Source organism: Maniola hyperantus, chromosome 28 (assembly GCF_902806685.2).
Source record: "Maniola hyperantus chromosome 28, iAphHyp1.2, whole genome shotgun sequence".
NCBI classification, from domain to species: domain Eukaryota; kingdom Metazoa; phylum Arthropoda; class Insecta; order Lepidoptera; family Nymphalidae; genus Maniola; species Maniola hyperantus.
Genome location: NC_048563.1, coordinates 2,926,810 through 2,944,013, shown reverse-complemented (window position 1 = coordinate 2,944,013; position 17,204 = coordinate 2,926,810). Strand labels below are relative to the sequence as shown.

Genomic DNA, 17,204 nt, shown 5'->3' with positions numbered 1-17,204 from the left:
CGAAAGTGTTTAATTTTTACGATATAATATGTATGCATACCTGCTGCCATCTATACCTATTATACTATCCTACAGGACAACAATCCCCAAAAAAATCCTGTTGAGTCACACCCTCGTAACACTGTGACTCAACGGGATTTTTTTGGGATAACCCCAAACAACGAGTTGATCCTACAAGGGTTCCTTTTGAGGTACGGAACCCTAAAAATAACGAAAATTAAAAACATGTGCAAATTGTAATTTATAATAATTGAACTTTTTTATTTATACTTGCAGGAGGGTTACCTATATATTTCAAAGATTCTCTTTCTCGATCCTTTTCTGGAATGGGTTCGTCAAAATTATACTTTTCCACTACCATGGGAAAATTTGCCATGAAATTCGGTGTTGCCATTCTAAAAGTATGTCTAGTAGGTAGTCTGGTTCCGAACTTAGGTTTTTTCGACGTTTGAGATACTATTACAGTATCCATAGTAACTTTTTCATAATTATCATACCACAAGTTCTCAGTTTTAGCCTTTATTTCTTCAGATTCAATAATTTTTTCGCCGTATTCATAATTAATTGGCGATTTTTCGATCTCTCTTTCGTTTTTATTGGAAACGCCTTTAGTTTTTACTCTAGCGTGTCTATCAAAATTTTTATTAAAATAATGATCCGTTTTAATTTTGTATCTTTTATTACTCAGAACGTTTTTATGTTTGTTTTCGTCATTATTATAGGGTTCTTTATTTTCTGAACTTGTGTAAATGTTTTCTTTTGCTGGCGTAACATAATCTTCGTAACTATCGTTTTGTGTGAACTCTAATTTTTCGTATAAACCACTTGGCTCAGTTGTCGATCCAATTTCTTCAACTACCTTTTTATTTATTGACGGTCTTGGATATTTTACAGGTGGATATACATTTTTATACCGTTTTTGAACTGGTTTTGAATATTTTAAAGGCATTGTCATAACTCCTTCGTAATCACCATCTTTTGTTGTTTTTGTAGCTTGGATGCCTTTTTTAGCTTTGGGTTTGTTAAAAACATCTTCTTTATAATCTGGGGTATCTACGAAAGGCGACATTTCTTCAAAATCGATCTGATCTTTTACATATTTAGACTTTTCTTTCAAATTAACTTTCTTATATACATTCTGTTTATTATACTGCGCGATATTCTTATTATTATACATTTTATGATTATTATTTTTTCTTATTTTATCGTTATTATCTTCTTTTTTCGGTTTTAGTTCTATTGTTAGTCGTTGCTTAACTCTTTCGACTAGTTCATCGAAAGTATTTTGACTAAGATCTAATGTTTCTTTTGGGTTTTCCATTACTTTACCTTTTATTGGGGTGTGTTTTACGTTACCTTTTATAGGGGGGAGACTGTCATTATCAATCTCGGAAGATACTTCTTCAGAGTTTTCCAAATCGGTGTCTGGTTTTTCTCTTAAATATGGCTTAGCTATTCGTGCTAGGCTCTCGCCCAAGGTTTCTGGTTCGAACTTCTTGGCTATTGCACGAAAATCATCCAAATTCGCGGCAAATAGTAAATAACCATTCATTAGTCTTATTAAGATGGAAAAGTAACCTGAAAAGAATATAACAGAGTTAAGACAATTTTTAATTATTTATTTAGGTGACTTTATACAACGTGATCTACCTAAGTGGACAAACGAGTTGCAGGGAGCCGCTGGATGGCGGCGGCGCAAGACCGTGGCGTGTGGAAGTCCCTACAAGAGACCTATGTCCAGCAGTGGACGTCTATCGGTTGATGATGATGACTTATTTAGATTGCGATACTGTTCGATAATGCTATTGTTTTACTTACACACATGTACCAAGTGCGATAAAAATGGCATTTTTGTTTTATGGATACGATTTAAATTGGTTTTTTATGCACTAGAAATTGTTGAAAACAATATGGCTAATTCTGTTGTAGGTTACTACTTTTAACAATAAATAAACCAGCTGATGCTCGTGACTTCGTCCGCGTGCATTTAAATTTTTCAAAATCCCGCGAGAACTCTTTGATTTTCCGGGATAAAAAGTAGCCTATGTGTTAAATCAGGGTTTCATCTATCTCCATTTCGAATTTCACCCAAATCCGTTCAGCCGTTTTTGCGTGATTGAGTAACAAACATCCAAACATCCACACATTCACACAGGATTACGTAATTAGGTATACTTACTTCTCTCTGTGGAAGTAGCCGAAATATATAAAAGGAAAGGGTGACTGACTGACTGATCTACCAAAGCACAGCTCAAACTACTGGACGGATCGGGCTGAAATTTGGCATGCAGATACCAAGCTATTATGTAGGCATCCGCTAAGGACTTTTGAAAATTCAACCCCTAATGGGGTGAAATAGGGGCTTGAAATAAGTGCAGTTAAATAAAATACAGATTTATAAAGCAAAATCTTTATTAAATCACTATTATATTTTACAAATACAATATTAATCTAACAGTGAAATAATACATTTTTACATAATGGTCGTTTCAGTGTCACAAAAAATTTACCTGCATCGCACAAAATTGTATGAAAACGGAACAATTCATAAAAACTGGAGTTCCTAGGAACTCGCGAAGCGGTTTTCACTGCACACTTGTTTTATTTCTATCCTTACGAGACCCGTTGTTTGTGGAAATAATAGTATCATTATACACGCTGAAATTTTAGTGGTTGTCTTCCCGCGGCAGAACGATTTGCCCTCAGTAGTACCTACTATCGAAATTTTGAGTTAAACTTAAAAAGTAAAAATGTTTTTGTTTTGAAATAATAATAAAAAAATCATCAACTCGAAAGTGTGAGAAACAATAGTAACTAACTAGACGTAACGTGAATAGTAGGTAGGTACATCCACTCGAACCGCGCTGCCAATGAAGTGAAAAAGTTTAGAGCAAAATAAGCTCTCGCTCGTAGTGATACGGCATAAAGTAGCCTGCGCGCACGCGGAATTACTATTGGTTCGAGGTCTCATTCGATTTTTTCGTGTTCGAGTTTTTCTCGATTGTAAAATTGCCATTTTTGACTCTAAAAATTTTTATATTTATAAATCGATTGTAATACCACGACAAAATCATTTCGCTCCGGGAAAACAACCATTACAATTTCAGCGTGTATATCTGTGGGATGTATAAATGTAAAAACATATACATATAAAGCGAGTATGTTTAAATCTATGTATCAAGCTTCGAAAAAGAGAAAAAAACTAGATAATGCCCGCGACTGCCTCCGCGTGGATTTACGTTTTTAAAAAACCCGCGGGAACTCTTTGATTTTCCGGGATCAAAAGTAGCCTATGGCCTTCCCCGGGATGCAAGCTATCAATTTCAGCTGACACTTTCGCATTTATAATATTAATAGTATGGAAGTATGGATTTATAAAATATTAAAAAATATTAAATATTAGAGTTAATGAATTAAGAGTTAAATTAAAATTAAATTAAATGTCGTGCCGCGGTACTCAGAGTCGCTAATCGTTACTTAAGATTGAGTTAAAACGAGACAGATTTATGTGAGATATAGCTCTGTCTCGTTTTAACTAAACTTAAGTAACGATTAAGCGACTCTGAGTACGGCAGTTATACTATTCTATCCTAGAAAAATGATGATTATTTCACAAGTGACTTGAACAAAACCAAAATATATAAACTTTTCAACAAGATGGTCAAGTTGCGCACGAATCGCGCCCTGGATGGCCGCCTTGCTAATAAAAAAAAACTCGGTGTGCGAGTCAGGCTCGCGCACCGAGGGTTCCGTACTACAGTCGTATTTTTTGGACATATTGCACGATAAATCAAAAACTATGACGCATAAAAATAAATAAAAATCTGTTTTAGAATGCATCAGTGAAGCCCTTTCATATACTCCACTAGATATAGTTATCTTACTTCGTAAATTGAAAATACTAATTATTAGTTCATGACCACAATTAAATTTTTTTGTGTGATGTAACCACAAATTCACGGTTTTCAGATTTTTCGCCAAATGTCTGCTATAAGACCAACATATCTGCCAAATCTCATGATTCTAGGTCAACGGGAAGTACCCTATAGGTTTCTTGACAGACAGACAACAAAGTGATCCTATAAGAGTTCCATTTTTCCTTTTGAGGTATGGAAGCTTAAAAAGTACATCGTGTTATATCTTGTACGATGCTATGGAACCCTTCGTGTTCGTTCGTACGACTCTCACTTGACCGGTGTTTGCCCATTATGAGGAGCGGAATACTAAAAATAAACAAAACCACCTTTTCATACCATGATCCTAATTATATTATTTAACGAGTGACGTATTCTACAAATGTTAAAACTATAAAAAAAAACTTGATTAAAAAAAAGAAACAAAAATCTTATCAAATTTTCAAAATCAATATATTACAGTCGTCTGCCCTTTCCTTAACTTCGTATTCAATATCAACTTTAGGCTTATCAAAACTAGCACGAGAACTAACCCTACTTATCATTTTGGCTTTAGGTCCTTGAGATTTGGCTCTAGTGTTATGCGTGTCTATCAAGTCTGTCCCTACCTTTACGTCAATTTTAGACAACGATTTAGTTTTGTGTTCGACAACTTTAGTCGAAAACGAAACCGATTTAGTTTTATCATCAACAGTTTTACCAGTATCATCAACATTTCGCAATGATTTAGTGTCTTTGAGAATTTTAGCCAGAACCGGTGTGGTTTCATCATCAACTAGTTTACTTGGAACTGGTATTGATTCAGTTTTTCCATTTGCATTCTGTAACGATTTGTTATCTTTAACCATTTTAACTGAAACTGATTTAGTTATTGGATCAACTTTAATTGAATTCGTTTTAGATTTAGTTTTGTCATCAACTTTTGGCATATTAGGGTTGAACTGACCTATACGCGTTTTGATAACATTAGGTTTGCTTCGTGTTCTTGACGCAATGGATTCCATAGAGGGAAAGTTTTTAACAACAAAGTCTTTGTAAGAATCGTTAAAAGAAGACGGTTCAATATCATCTAATTCAACTTTAGATTCAACTTTATCAGCTAAACTTTTACCTTTAACAGTTTTACATCTACTAATAGAGTCTGCTAAAGAAAATGCGCGAACAATTTTAGGAGCTACAACTTTTTCTTCAAACGTATCTACCAACTTTAGGCGTTTTTCTTGTATATCACTAATATTAGCTTCAACATCTGTATTTTTACGTTTGGCTTCTAGTAAATTACTAGTGGGATTAGTGGTTTTGTCAACTGGTAAATTACTAGTGATCGAAGTGGTATTAGTGACTTTGATATCTAGTAAATTACTAGGAGTCGTAGTGGTTTGTGTCATTTTCCGTTTAACAAGCGGTTCTTCCAATGCCTTGGCAATTTGTTCCTCAGTCACGATTTGATGGTTGCTCATTGGTGCGTCTTCCATCTCTTCTTCATCGTAGTTGGCTAAAATTGACGTGATTTCTAATGCTTTACCTGAAAAAAAAATTAATACTAGCTAACCTTTTTAATTTTCATCATCATGATCAACCAATATTAGCACAAATATTGCTTGCATAATAGACAAAAGTTTCTATATATCTACTGGGGGTGGTGACCTTCTTAAGAAGCTTTTCTCTATTCGAGGGAAATAAAAGGTGACCTCAACTTTTCAAGGTGACCTTATTATTTCAAGATGAATTCAATTTTTCAAGTAGACCAATTTTTCAAAATGACTTCAAGTTTTCAAAGTGACTTCAATTTTTCAAAATGACCTCAAAAGGCTTACCTAGTATAATTTTGAGCGTGGTAATGTTGATCTTAGCCGCATCCACCACTATCCCCTCCATCAGCGTCTTGAACTGCATATACAAGTCATCTTCATCAGGTTTCAGATGCAGCAGAGTGTTGTAGTCCTCCGCGCGCTTGAGGAACGACGAGATTGAGTACTTCTTATATATGAAGAAGAGTTTGTAATCTGCAGCACTGTGGTTGTAGTGCTTGTGATAGAAATGAACCTGGATACCTGGGAAACGAAAGACTTCAATAGGGTATTTTACCTTTTTAGGGTTCTGTACCTCAAAAGGAAAAATGGAACCCTTATAGGATCACTTTGTTGTCTGTCTGTCTGTCAAGAAACCTACAGGGTACTTCCCGTTGACCTAGAACCATGAAATTTGGCAGGTAGGTAGATCTTATAGCTGACATTTGGGGAAAAATCTGAAAACCGTGAATTTGTGGTTACATCACACAAAAAAAATTAAATTGTGGTTGTGAACTAATAATTAGTATTTTCAATTTTCTAAGTAAGATATCAAGTGGGGTATCATATGAAAGGTCTTTACCTGTGCATTCTTAAACAGATTTTTATCTATTTTTATGTATCATAGTTTTTGAATTATCGTGCAAAATGTCGAAAAAATACGACTGTAGTACGGAACCCTCATTGCGCGAGTCTGACTCGCACTTGGCCGGTTTTTAGGGTTCAGAACCCTACAAAAGATAAAGACCTGGAGAGTGACATAGGCTACTTATTTATCCCGGAAAATCAAAGAGTTCCCACAGGATTTTCGAAAAACCTATTTCCACGCGGACGAAGTCGCGGGCATCAACTAGTTTATAATAAAAGGGTACTGATGTACCAAAATTGTAGTTACATAGTAGTAACTAGCTTATGCCCGCGACTTCGTCCGCATGGAGTAAACAAAATTTAAACCCCTATTTTTACACCCTTAGTAGGGTTGATCTTTAACAATGAGATTTTAACATATGAGCTTAATAAAATATGTCATACTGCTAATTGCAAAAATATTAACTACAAAACTTCTAACTTCAAAACTGACAGACTTTCATATAAACTTCAAACCCCCTGTTTTACCCCTTTAGGGGTTGAATTTTGAAAAATCCTTTCTTAGCGGATGCCTACGTCATAATCGCTATCTGCATGCCGAATTTCAGCGCGATCCATCCACTAGTTTGAGCTGTGCGTTGATAGATCAGTCAGTCAGTCAGTCACCTTTTCCTTTTATATAATATAGATAAATTAAGTTACACTGTTTAAGTACCTTTGGAGAACTCCTGAACAACTATAGTTGAGGGGCAGATATGGTTGTTAGTGGACCTGTGGTGGTAGCCATCCTTGTTCTTGCAATGGTAATATCGCTTGGTACCATATTTCTCTAACATGGCATAGCTGGCGCCGGTTTGATTTTCCATGTCTGCCTTCCATTTAACAAATTCTGAAACAAAAAATAATGTATTAACCTTTATGTACAGACATGGTTTTTTTTAAGAATACTTTTTTTAATAATTAGCCATGTTAAATGACTATTATTCCCCTTTCCTCTCCAACTAAGCGTCAAGCTCGTGCTAGGAGTAGGGACGACAATAGTGCAACGGGCGGGGTTTGAACCGTCGACCTTTCGGTTTTCAGTCCACTCCTTTACCAGTTGAGCTATTGAGGCTCTAATAAATAATGTATTAACCTTTACGTACTGACATGGTTGAAATGAGGGGATCCTTAGGACAACTAGAGTAACCGACGAAGCACGAAAAACTGATAGACATTGGGGTCCCAAGGTGCTGGAATGGCGACCTCGCACCGGAAAGCGCAGGGATGACCCCCCCTAGGTATACACAGGACATCAAATAGCAGGGAGCCGCTGGATGAACAGTGGCATGTGGAAGTCCCTACAAGAGACCTATGCCCAGCAGTGGACTTCTATCGGTTGATAATTATGATGATGACATCCTCTGTAGTTGGTTGGTTATAAAATATATCCTTTGAGATTGACCAACGTGGTCAAAATTCAGTTAAGCCATTATTTATTACCTTTTGTCCGTCATATAAAGGAGGGTAGAAACTAAAAAAAACTTACCCTCGGAAGAACATGCTCTCAACATGTTCGCTGTGGCAGCTGGCCACTTGTCATACTGAGGAGACCTGTGATCAATAGTGGGCTGGCGATGGGTTGATCTTTAGTATTATTAATATATAAAACTTACCCAATAGTTGCAACTACAAATCCAAGGTGCTAGAATGGCAACCTCTCACCGGAATGCTCAACGATGGAAGACCCCTTTATAGATAGAAGAGTAGGCCACAGTTTCACTTACTGCCAGTGACGAAATTTGTGATATGTATGTTCACTCAGTACCGAAGCGACTGTTAATGCCATCTAGTAGCGACACTTTGCATTGATTTGATGATATATTACTTACCCTGATTAGTTGGGAAGAACATGCTCTCAACATGTTCGCTGTGACTGCTGGCCACATGCAAGTTGAATGCGGTAAGGTTGGGGAACCACTCGCCACACGCCCCACACACAGACAGACGCCCGTCCTCTATAGTCTCTGGACCATCATACTTTTCATCGCACACGTGTGTCTCTATTGTCTTGACTTTGCGCATGCATTTTGGGCATTGCTCTAGGCGAACTGGTTCGATCAGGTTTTGATGGTCTGGAGACCTGAAACATTGAAAAATATTTTTTTTTAAATATTTCTAGGCCTGCAAATCTGCAATCAATCGTTCTGTAATCAACTTTTGTTATAAGCTGTTGGTAAACCCAATAAACACGCGGCCCACTGTCAAAACCGCGGCGCGTGCGCAAACTTAAAAAAGGACCCCGGATGGGTTCGAAACTAGTCGGGCTAACGTCGTAACATGTGAGTACAGCCGGGACAGATATTATTTATAATGGAAATCACTCACAGTAGTTTAAACGCTAAAAATAAATAAGTCCAAATCAAGGGTTCCGTATAATTGGTTATTTTTTTCAACATTTTGTATGATAAATCAAAAACTACTATGCAAAAAAATAAATAAAAATCCTGTTTTAGAATATACAGGTAAAACCCTTGCATATGATACCCTTGGTATAGTTATCTTAGAAAATCGAAAATACCAATTATTTGTTTCATGAACACATTTTAAATTTTTTTCTGTGATGTAACCACAAATTCAGTTTCATATATTTGGTTAAAATTTGATATCGTTTGGCAGAAGGAGGAGGGGGGGGGTTTGAGAGCACTCCCATGACAAAGTGATGCACCGTTTTTTTCTATGAATTTTTAAGTCTCATTTTGGGGTTATTTTTTTGATATCATGAACCACCCTCAACCACTTCCTCCCGCCAAACGATATCGAATCCCACCCCAGTATTTTGGGGCAGTATACTTAAGTCACCTAATTATTACCATAATATGGTATGTAAGAAAAGAAAATCTGATGTGCATCAGAAGGCACTGCTCAAACATTTTGTACTAGATATGCAACACACTTTTGGCGGGTCGGACGAACCCTTCTGATGTTCGATGAGTGAATGCGACAGCTAGTATTTGGCCAGCCATAATATTAAAAATGTGGATAAATGGTAGATACTTACACAACAAAGTTTTGCCTATCTACACAATGATGCTTTTGTATGTGTTTCCGAGCGGGAAAGTAGGTTGAGAACCTCTTGAAACACTTAGGACACTCAAATTCTACTGTATTTTTTTTCATTTTTGTTCTATCTGTGACCTGTGTACATTCGGGTGTCGCGGGTGGCGTTGCAATTTCGGCTTTTTCTTTTTTAGTAAACGGTTTGTCTAGTTTAATGGGTTTAGGAGCTGCTGCAAATCTTCCTCGCCGTCTAGAAATAATATTATGTGCTGTACGTTGGTGCGCCACCAAGGCGTCAGCAGTCATAAGTTTGCGGCCGCAATTCTGGCACTTGTAGGCGACACCTCTTTTTCTTAGATTAACCGCGGTTTTAGCGCCCATCTCTCTCTATTTTACGAAACATTTAACATAGTTTTGGGATCCTTTTCTGCGCGAAAATTAGGAAAATTCATGACACAACCGCAAAAAATTAAGAACAAAGTGACGCGCAATTGACGTTTTTTTTTTTATTTTTTATTTTTTATTTTTTTTTTTTAATTTATTTTACGGCCCTGGATAACAGTCCTTTAAGGCCTTTCAAAAATTTACAAATTCTAAAAATACAAAATTGCTTATAACTAAATATTATTCTAAAAATACAAAATTGCTTATAACTAATTAGTCTAACGTTTTTACACTTTATTTATAGTATTACTTATATAATTAAAAATAGACTTAAAATATGACGTTTTACACAACAAGTCCTTTACATGGCGGGGAAAATCAATTTTTTGTTTTTGTTCCATATTTATAGTGTTTAGATCACTGGCTAATATAAGTCTTTGTATGCCAAAAGCTGGACATTTGAGTATCATATGATTAACATCAGCCTCCTCATAATCACAATAGTTGCATTTTTTACTGTTTAGTATTTTTATTTTATTCAGGTGTGTTGGCACCAGACAGTGACCAAATCTCAGTCTATTCATTAATGATGTAAATTTTCTAGATTCACACTTTGTTTTGAAATACCATGGTTGTATTGGTATTTCCTTTTGAATTTCCGCATACCATTTTCCTTTATTTTTATTAGTCACATCCCACACTTCACTCCACAATTTCTTTTGTCTTATTTTAATTGTATTGCATAAATCCGTAAATGGCACTTTGATGCTACTTGAACAATCTTCATAAAAATTACTTCTTCTTGTAGCAGAATCAACCACTTCATTTCCTGTTATGCCTCTGTGGGAGGGTACCCAAACAAATTCTATATTAATTCCCCTTTGTTTTAAATTAAGTAGTACATTTTTAATTTGGAATATAATATAAACTAATTTATAATTACTCAAATTAAAATTATTTATAGCTAAAAGAACACTTTTCGAGTCTGTTATTAAAACATAGTTATTAATTTTAAACATTAATTCTTCTTTGATATATTCCAATGCCTTGAACAGGGCAACGCATTCAGCAGTAAACACACTGCAGTCAGAGTTTAATTTATATGATCTACATTTTTTTAACTGTGAATCATAGAAAGCAGAACTTACAAAGTTCTCATTTTTAGAACCATCCGAATATATCCTATAATGATTTTTACAATTTTCTTCAATGAACAATAGGAAGTCTAAATTGGATTTAATATCAGTGATGTGTATTCTATTTCCGAGGTTTATTACATCATAGTGGCAATCATACATAGGCCAAACGTCATTCACATTTATCTTACTAGCAATACTATGCATATAAGTCATAATCATTGACATAGTAGGTCCTTTACCGGAAAGAAGTGCTTCCGCTGTAGGTTGTAGAGTTTCAATTGATGCTTCAGTAACTTTTAATAAATCCTGTGGAAGTAATAATTTGTTTACCAAGTTGGAGTTAGCGAATAGTTGCTTCAAACAAAACTTTTCAGCCAAATAAACACGTCTCACCGGCAAAGGAGGGATACATGTTTCTACTTCCATTGAATTAATAGGTGTAGACCGCATTGCTCCACTTATTATTCTCAAACCTATATTTTGAATGACATCCAATTTTTTCAACAACGATGGATTAGTTTGCATATACGCAAGACAGCTATAATCAAAATGACTTCTAACCATACTATTGTACAACAAAGTCAGAACTTTGGGATCTGAACCCCAAAATGTACCAGCTAAACATCTAATAAGATTAATGCTTTTTAATGCATTTTTACAAATGTAGTTAATGTGAGCATCGAATTTTAGTTTTGTATCAAAAATTACTCCTAAGAACTTCTTATTTCTTACAATTGGAACATCTAAGTTATTATATTTAATGTTTACATCTACTGGTCCACCAAATACCATGCATGAACTTTTAGAGGTATTAATACTTAATTTTAAAGTGTTTTGGTAATAATTTTGCACCTGAGTCAATGCTGAATTAACATTATTTACAGCTATTTCTACATTTTTATTTACACTATATAATAACAAGTCATCTGCAAATTGTAAAATTTTAACATCCTTTGTTGTTACATATTTCTCAATTTGAGAGGTATATAAATTGTATAAAATTGGAGATAATGATGCACCTTGCATAAGGCCTTTACTTGTTGAGTTAGGTCCATGAAGTATATTATTATACTTAACATAAAACTTTCTGTTATTTAAAAAATTTGATAGCCATTTTAACATTTTTCCAGGAATGCCAATTTCATGAAGAGAAGTAATAATCTGGTTTAAATCAACATTATCATAAGCACCTTCTATATCCAAAAATACACATACTGCAGCATCTTTTGATAACTTACAGCTTCTTAAATCCGATACAAATGATGTCAAACTCTCATTAGCACTTCTTCCTTTTCGGAAACCGTATTGGAATGTTGGTAATAATTTATTTTTTTCTGTAAAATAATCTAATCTCAGTTTTAGCATTTGTTCAAATAATTTTCCTATGCATGATGTTAGTGATATTGGTCTGTATGAATTACAATCAGATGAAGATTTATCAGGTTTTAAAATCGGTACTATACATTGGATCTTCCAACTCTCTGGAACACATTGATTATCCCATAGCCTATTAAATATATCAAGTAAAGCTAATTGACCTAATTTATGCAATTTTTTAATCATTATATATGGAATGTTATCTAAGCCGGGTGTAGAGTTTTTTCTTGATTTAAGTGCTATATTAAATTCTGCAAAAGTGAAAGGCTTTAAAAGTAACATATGCTTGTCAGAATCATTATTAAATTCGAAAACAGAGGTATTTAACGTTGTGTTATTGTTATCATGTTTAAATTTTGAAATAAAATCGGGAATCCATACATCATTTTTATGCTGTGGTGGGTTTTTAATACGTTTAAACATTTTCATATAATTCCATACTCGAGTAATAGGAGTATATCTATTGAATGTTGAACATAACTTGTACCAACTATTTTTCTTAGCATCCTTAATTATTAATTTTTTTTGTGCATCCAATTGTTTATAATTAATGTAATTTTCCATCAACCCATTTCTTTTATATAACTGTAAAGCTTCTCTCGAATTTTTAACAGCAACTTCACAGTTTTCATCCCACCAAGGAGCAGGAGTTTTAAAAAGTCTAGGACCTTCAATTTTTACATAAGGAACGAATTCTTTTCTAAGAGTATTTAAAACTTCACAGAACTTATCATAAGACTGTGAAGGATCTTTTTCATCAAAAGTTATACCTTTAAAGTATTCCTCTGATTTTGCATAATATTTGGTCCAATCTGCTTTATGAAATAGAAATTTCTCTACTTTGTCATTGACAGAATATTTAGATGGAACTAGGCTTAATTTTGTAAATGTTGGATAGTGGTAACTACCCAAAGGATCGTCACCCACTGACCATTCACATAGAGGTGCTAGTACAGGACTCACCCCTGTCACATCAATAGCAGAGCTATTTGCATTAGGTCTTTGTACTGTAGTAGATACACCTGTGTTTAACAGGCATAGGTCATGTTCATCAAAAATTTCAAACAATGTTTTGCCTCTTGAATTTGTACAACTGCACCCAAAAGCAATATGATGCGCGTTAAAATCTCCTGAGACTATACAAGGTTTTGGTAAGCTAGCAATAATATTTTTAAGTTTATTAATTCTACAATAATTGTTATTTTTAGGTGGACAATAAACACATAGAATCGACACGGAACCAATATTAGTTTCTAGAGAAATTGCTATGGACTGGACATCTTGATAAAATTGTGTTGGCAATATTTTATATTTTAATGTATTTTTTAATAAAATGCCTACTCCACCATGTTCATTATTTGCATTTTTTCCTACAAAATTATATCCTGAAAATCTAATAGGATTACTTGTATTTTTTTGCCAGGTCTCATTTAATAGCAAAATATCAATATTATGTTGTTCCAAAAATGTTTTAACCAAGGGTTTCTTATTGTTAATACTTTGGATATTATGCTGCACAATAGTTAGGTGAGAATCCATTATATTTTATTTAAATGTTCTAAAAATGTTTCTTTGATTTGATTAGTAGTCTTAATATTATTAGAGTTCCCTATTGTAACCAAAGTGTTTACTATGGCTCCTAAAAGCTTAGAGTTATTTACAATATCATTGTGTGAAATTTCTGTCTTTGTCTGTGTAGTTTGCTTAGGCTGTGAGTATGTAGTTTGGCTTTTTTGATATGTCTGAGGGCTCTGAGGCTTTGGGAGTGGAGGGAAACTCGCACTACTTATTTGAACTACTTTTGAGTAGGTTTCTTTTTTGTTCCTCTCCATTCTCGCTGCCTTTACAGGACACGTTTTTGATATTGCAAGATGCGCACCCCCACAATTGCTGCACTTCAGTGTATCCGTCGTGCAGTCCTTGTAATGGTGCTCACCAGCGCACCGTGAGCATATTTGCTGATTTTTACAAATTTTCCCATAATGGTTAAATTTCATACATTTAAAACATTGCATTAAAGGAGGAACATAAGTGAAAACTTTGTATCTCCAGTTGTCCAAATAAATGTACTGCGGTAGACTAGTACCGCTGAAAATTACACTGATAGTGGACAGAGGAATTAGCTCCTCTCCCACTTTTTTCAAAAATCTCTTTACACCTATTACTTCACTTTCCGAGGAGAGTTTATTGAATAGTTCCTGATTGCTAGATTCTTTTGGAATGAACCTAACCACCCCTACCCTTTCCACAGAGGACGCCGGGATGAACGCTCGAAGTTTATAAACTGAAAGGCACTCGTGCTTCAAAAAGTCATTAGCCGCTGTCGCTTGTTTGAAGACAAGCATAATTTTAGTAGCGTTTATGCGCCTACTTTCACTTACACCTTTTACTTGTTTAAAATATTTGGATACCACTAGGGGATTTTTGTTTCCTAGTTTGATATCTTCTGTGCTTTCTACGTATACAGGGAATTCTGAATTGGTACTAGTATCGCCGTACGCCCGGCGATACCCTGGTTTTATAAATGGTTTGTATTTTGCACCATCACTTTCAGAGGGTTTCTCCTTTTGCATTTTCTTCCTCTTTTTGCCCGCTGCTGGTTCCAAATCACCGCCGTCACTATCTGACGGCATTGTACCACAGTTTAACGAAAACTATTTACAAAATAATGTACTATTTACACTCAAAAACTATATTTTTAACAATTTTCAATTAAAAAGCGCGCTTCGCGTTTCCCGCCAAAAACGCAAGTCTTATTTTTTTATCTAGCCCAAAGACCAAAGAGTGTAATTTAATAAGCCTCATTTCTGAATTCTGCTCTGGATTCTAGCATTTCTAGCGATTTAAAATGTACTTTTTAATTGGCTTTACGGGTCTGGATTCTGGCTTTTTTAAACCATTAGCCACTGACCTCCATTAATACACGCTGGACCTGCGATTACCAACCGTTTTATGAAAACTTGATTGACGCTAATTCAACGCTCAGAGAGTGATAGAGAGAGTACCTATTTGTTTTTTTTTGTCACTACTTTTCTGAAATACTGAATGATTTTTTAATAGTTATCCATCCAGCAGACAACCGATTATTTTCTAAGAATTATCTAATGCAATAGTGTAGTTAGTACTTTTGCCATTGCATTAGCAGTTGACTTTTTGAAGTTATTGTGGTTGCTGTATACTAGGCTACAATAGCCGAAGCGAACGTAAAATAGAAGGAATAGCATTTCACAAGTACCTCTGCTTGAGCGAGAGGGACTAGTTACCACGCTAGTTGCATACTTGTAAATACAACAATTATCTGTGCAAAAAATAATTTTCATTTTGTACGGCTTATGTCCATTTCAGTGCCACAAGCCCATTGTTTAACTCTGTGGTTTAACTTATGTCACAGACAAAGAAGTTGGAAGTACTACTACGTAGGTTACAGATAAATAACTTGATTCTTCATTTTAGAATAGATTCTTCATTAATTTATTATTTAAATGAACCATATTGATGCGTGGAAGCAAAATTCAGTCCATCTTTTACTGTCTTCAGTAGGCACCTAAATGTTAAAGTACAGAGGTGAGAGTTAAGACTATTTTTTTTTAAATAGAATAGGTACCTACTAAAAGAAATTTATGAATAAACCCTGAATTATCTAATTCCTACCTATTAAAAATCCCTATAAACACCTCTTTTGTCTTTTATTCACCATGTTTAAGGAATAATAATTAGATAAATTAAAAGACAAGTATGTTTAAAAAATTAATTTATTTACTCTTCCATCTTCGGAACACCCCACAGTTTGACCTCATCCTCGCAAGCTGTTAACAAATAATTCTCAGTCGGATGATGACTCAACGAAACAACTGGCTTGTTCTTACTGTGCACTAATTTCTGTGTACAAGTACTGGAAACCAAGTCCCAATAAAATACTTCTCCGGAGGCAGATCCAGAAATGATGTGACTATCTGTTTCATTTACCGCATTTTCTAACAAATAATCTTTACTTTCATGACCAGAGAAAGTATTTAGTAACTCTCCTGAATCTTTATCAAATAATTTGACTGTGCTATCCGCACAACTTAGTATATAACACTGGCCGTCGTGAGTTAAACTAGCATATGTAACAACATGGCCGATATAGTCTGAAAACATTTTCCCTACCCTCAAATCGTATAAACGGGTGTGACAATCGACTGAGGAAGTCAAAACTTCATGATCAGTGACCTGTATAGAAGTTATAGTGTCTTTTGCATCTTTCAAAATCTGTACGGGCTCTTGCCTTCGACTGACAACATCCCAAAAACAAACAGTGTTGTCTATGGATCCAGAGACAGCCATTGTGGATTCTTCGTTGTATTTCACACACGTTACTGAGCTGGCATGACCTCGGTAGCGTCTCAAAGGCTGTCCTGTCGTCACATCCCATAAAATTACTGATTTATCAGCACTACCTGATATAATATGGCTGCTATCACATGAACCGACAGCGTCTAAGACCTCATTCGCGTGACCGCCATAAGTTTTCAGTGACAACTTGCTGTAAGGATTCCATAGTTTAATTTTCTTGTCAGCACCACAAGTCAGGCAGTACGCCCCATCAATGTTGAACCGTACAGCCCGCACCACTTGTTGTTTGCATGTTATGGTTTCAATTGTTGACAGTTCATGTTTATCACTCTTAATTGAACATGTCATATCGTTTTCGATAAAATCTTATCTTCTGAAATATAGGTATCTAAATTAATAGGTAATTTTTCATAAATATCACAAAATTGTTTTCTTTGATAAAAGGTGCCAACGACGCCAACTTCACGATTATTATGATCAGACGTATCCCTATTAATCTGTGGATCAGACCAATAACATATAGGATATGCTTATATTTTGACATTTTTGCAGACCTGGGTTATTAATCTGTGGTCTCATTTACAAAGACCTTAGACCGTAAAAAAAATTAAAAAAAAATAGACCTTAGACCCAGCCTT

At 35.0% G+C, this 17,204-nt stretch overlaps 3 protein-coding genes across 3 annotated transcripts; all 3 read right to left on the bottom strand.

The window, feature by feature from the left end:
* Positions 1-5: 5 nt before the first annotated feature.
* Positions 6-1,837, bottom strand: LOC138404401 (uncharacterized protein PF3D7_1120000-like). Its single transcript, XM_069508146.1, has 2 exons — positions 1,819-1,837; positions 6-1,578 (listed from the first exon to the last, which is right to left on the bottom strand). The coding sequence occupies exon 2, from the start codon at positions 1,550-1,552 to the stop codon at positions 242-244; it is 1,311 nt and encodes a 436-aa protein (XP_069364247.1). The 5' UTR covers positions 1,553-1,578; positions 1,819-1,837; the 3' UTR covers positions 6-241.
* Positions 1,838-2,388: 551 nt separating this feature from the next.
* LOC117994936 (uncharacterized) lies at positions 2,389-9,833 on the bottom strand. The gene is made up of 5 exons (XM_034982912.2): positions 9,333-9,833; positions 8,164-8,414; positions 7,008-7,181; positions 5,732-5,968; positions 2,389-5,439 (listed from the first exon to the last, which is right to left on the bottom strand). The coding sequence occupies exons 1-5, from the start codon at positions 9,710-9,712 to the stop codon at positions 4,349-4,351; spliced, it is 2,133 nt and encodes a 710-aa protein (XP_034838803.2). The 5' UTR covers positions 9,713-9,833; the 3' UTR covers positions 2,389-4,348.
* A 6,134-nt stretch (positions 9,834-15,967) lies between these two features.
* On the bottom strand, positions 15,968-17,035 carry LOC117995143 (WD repeat domain-containing protein 83). The gene has a single exon (XM_034983142.2). It carries the CDS (start codon positions 16,912-16,914, stop codon positions 15,988-15,990), a length of 927 nt encoding a protein of 308 aa, XP_034839033.1. The 5' UTR covers positions 16,915-17,035; the 3' UTR covers positions 15,968-15,987.
* Between the last annotated feature and the right edge of the window lie 169 nt (positions 17,036-17,204).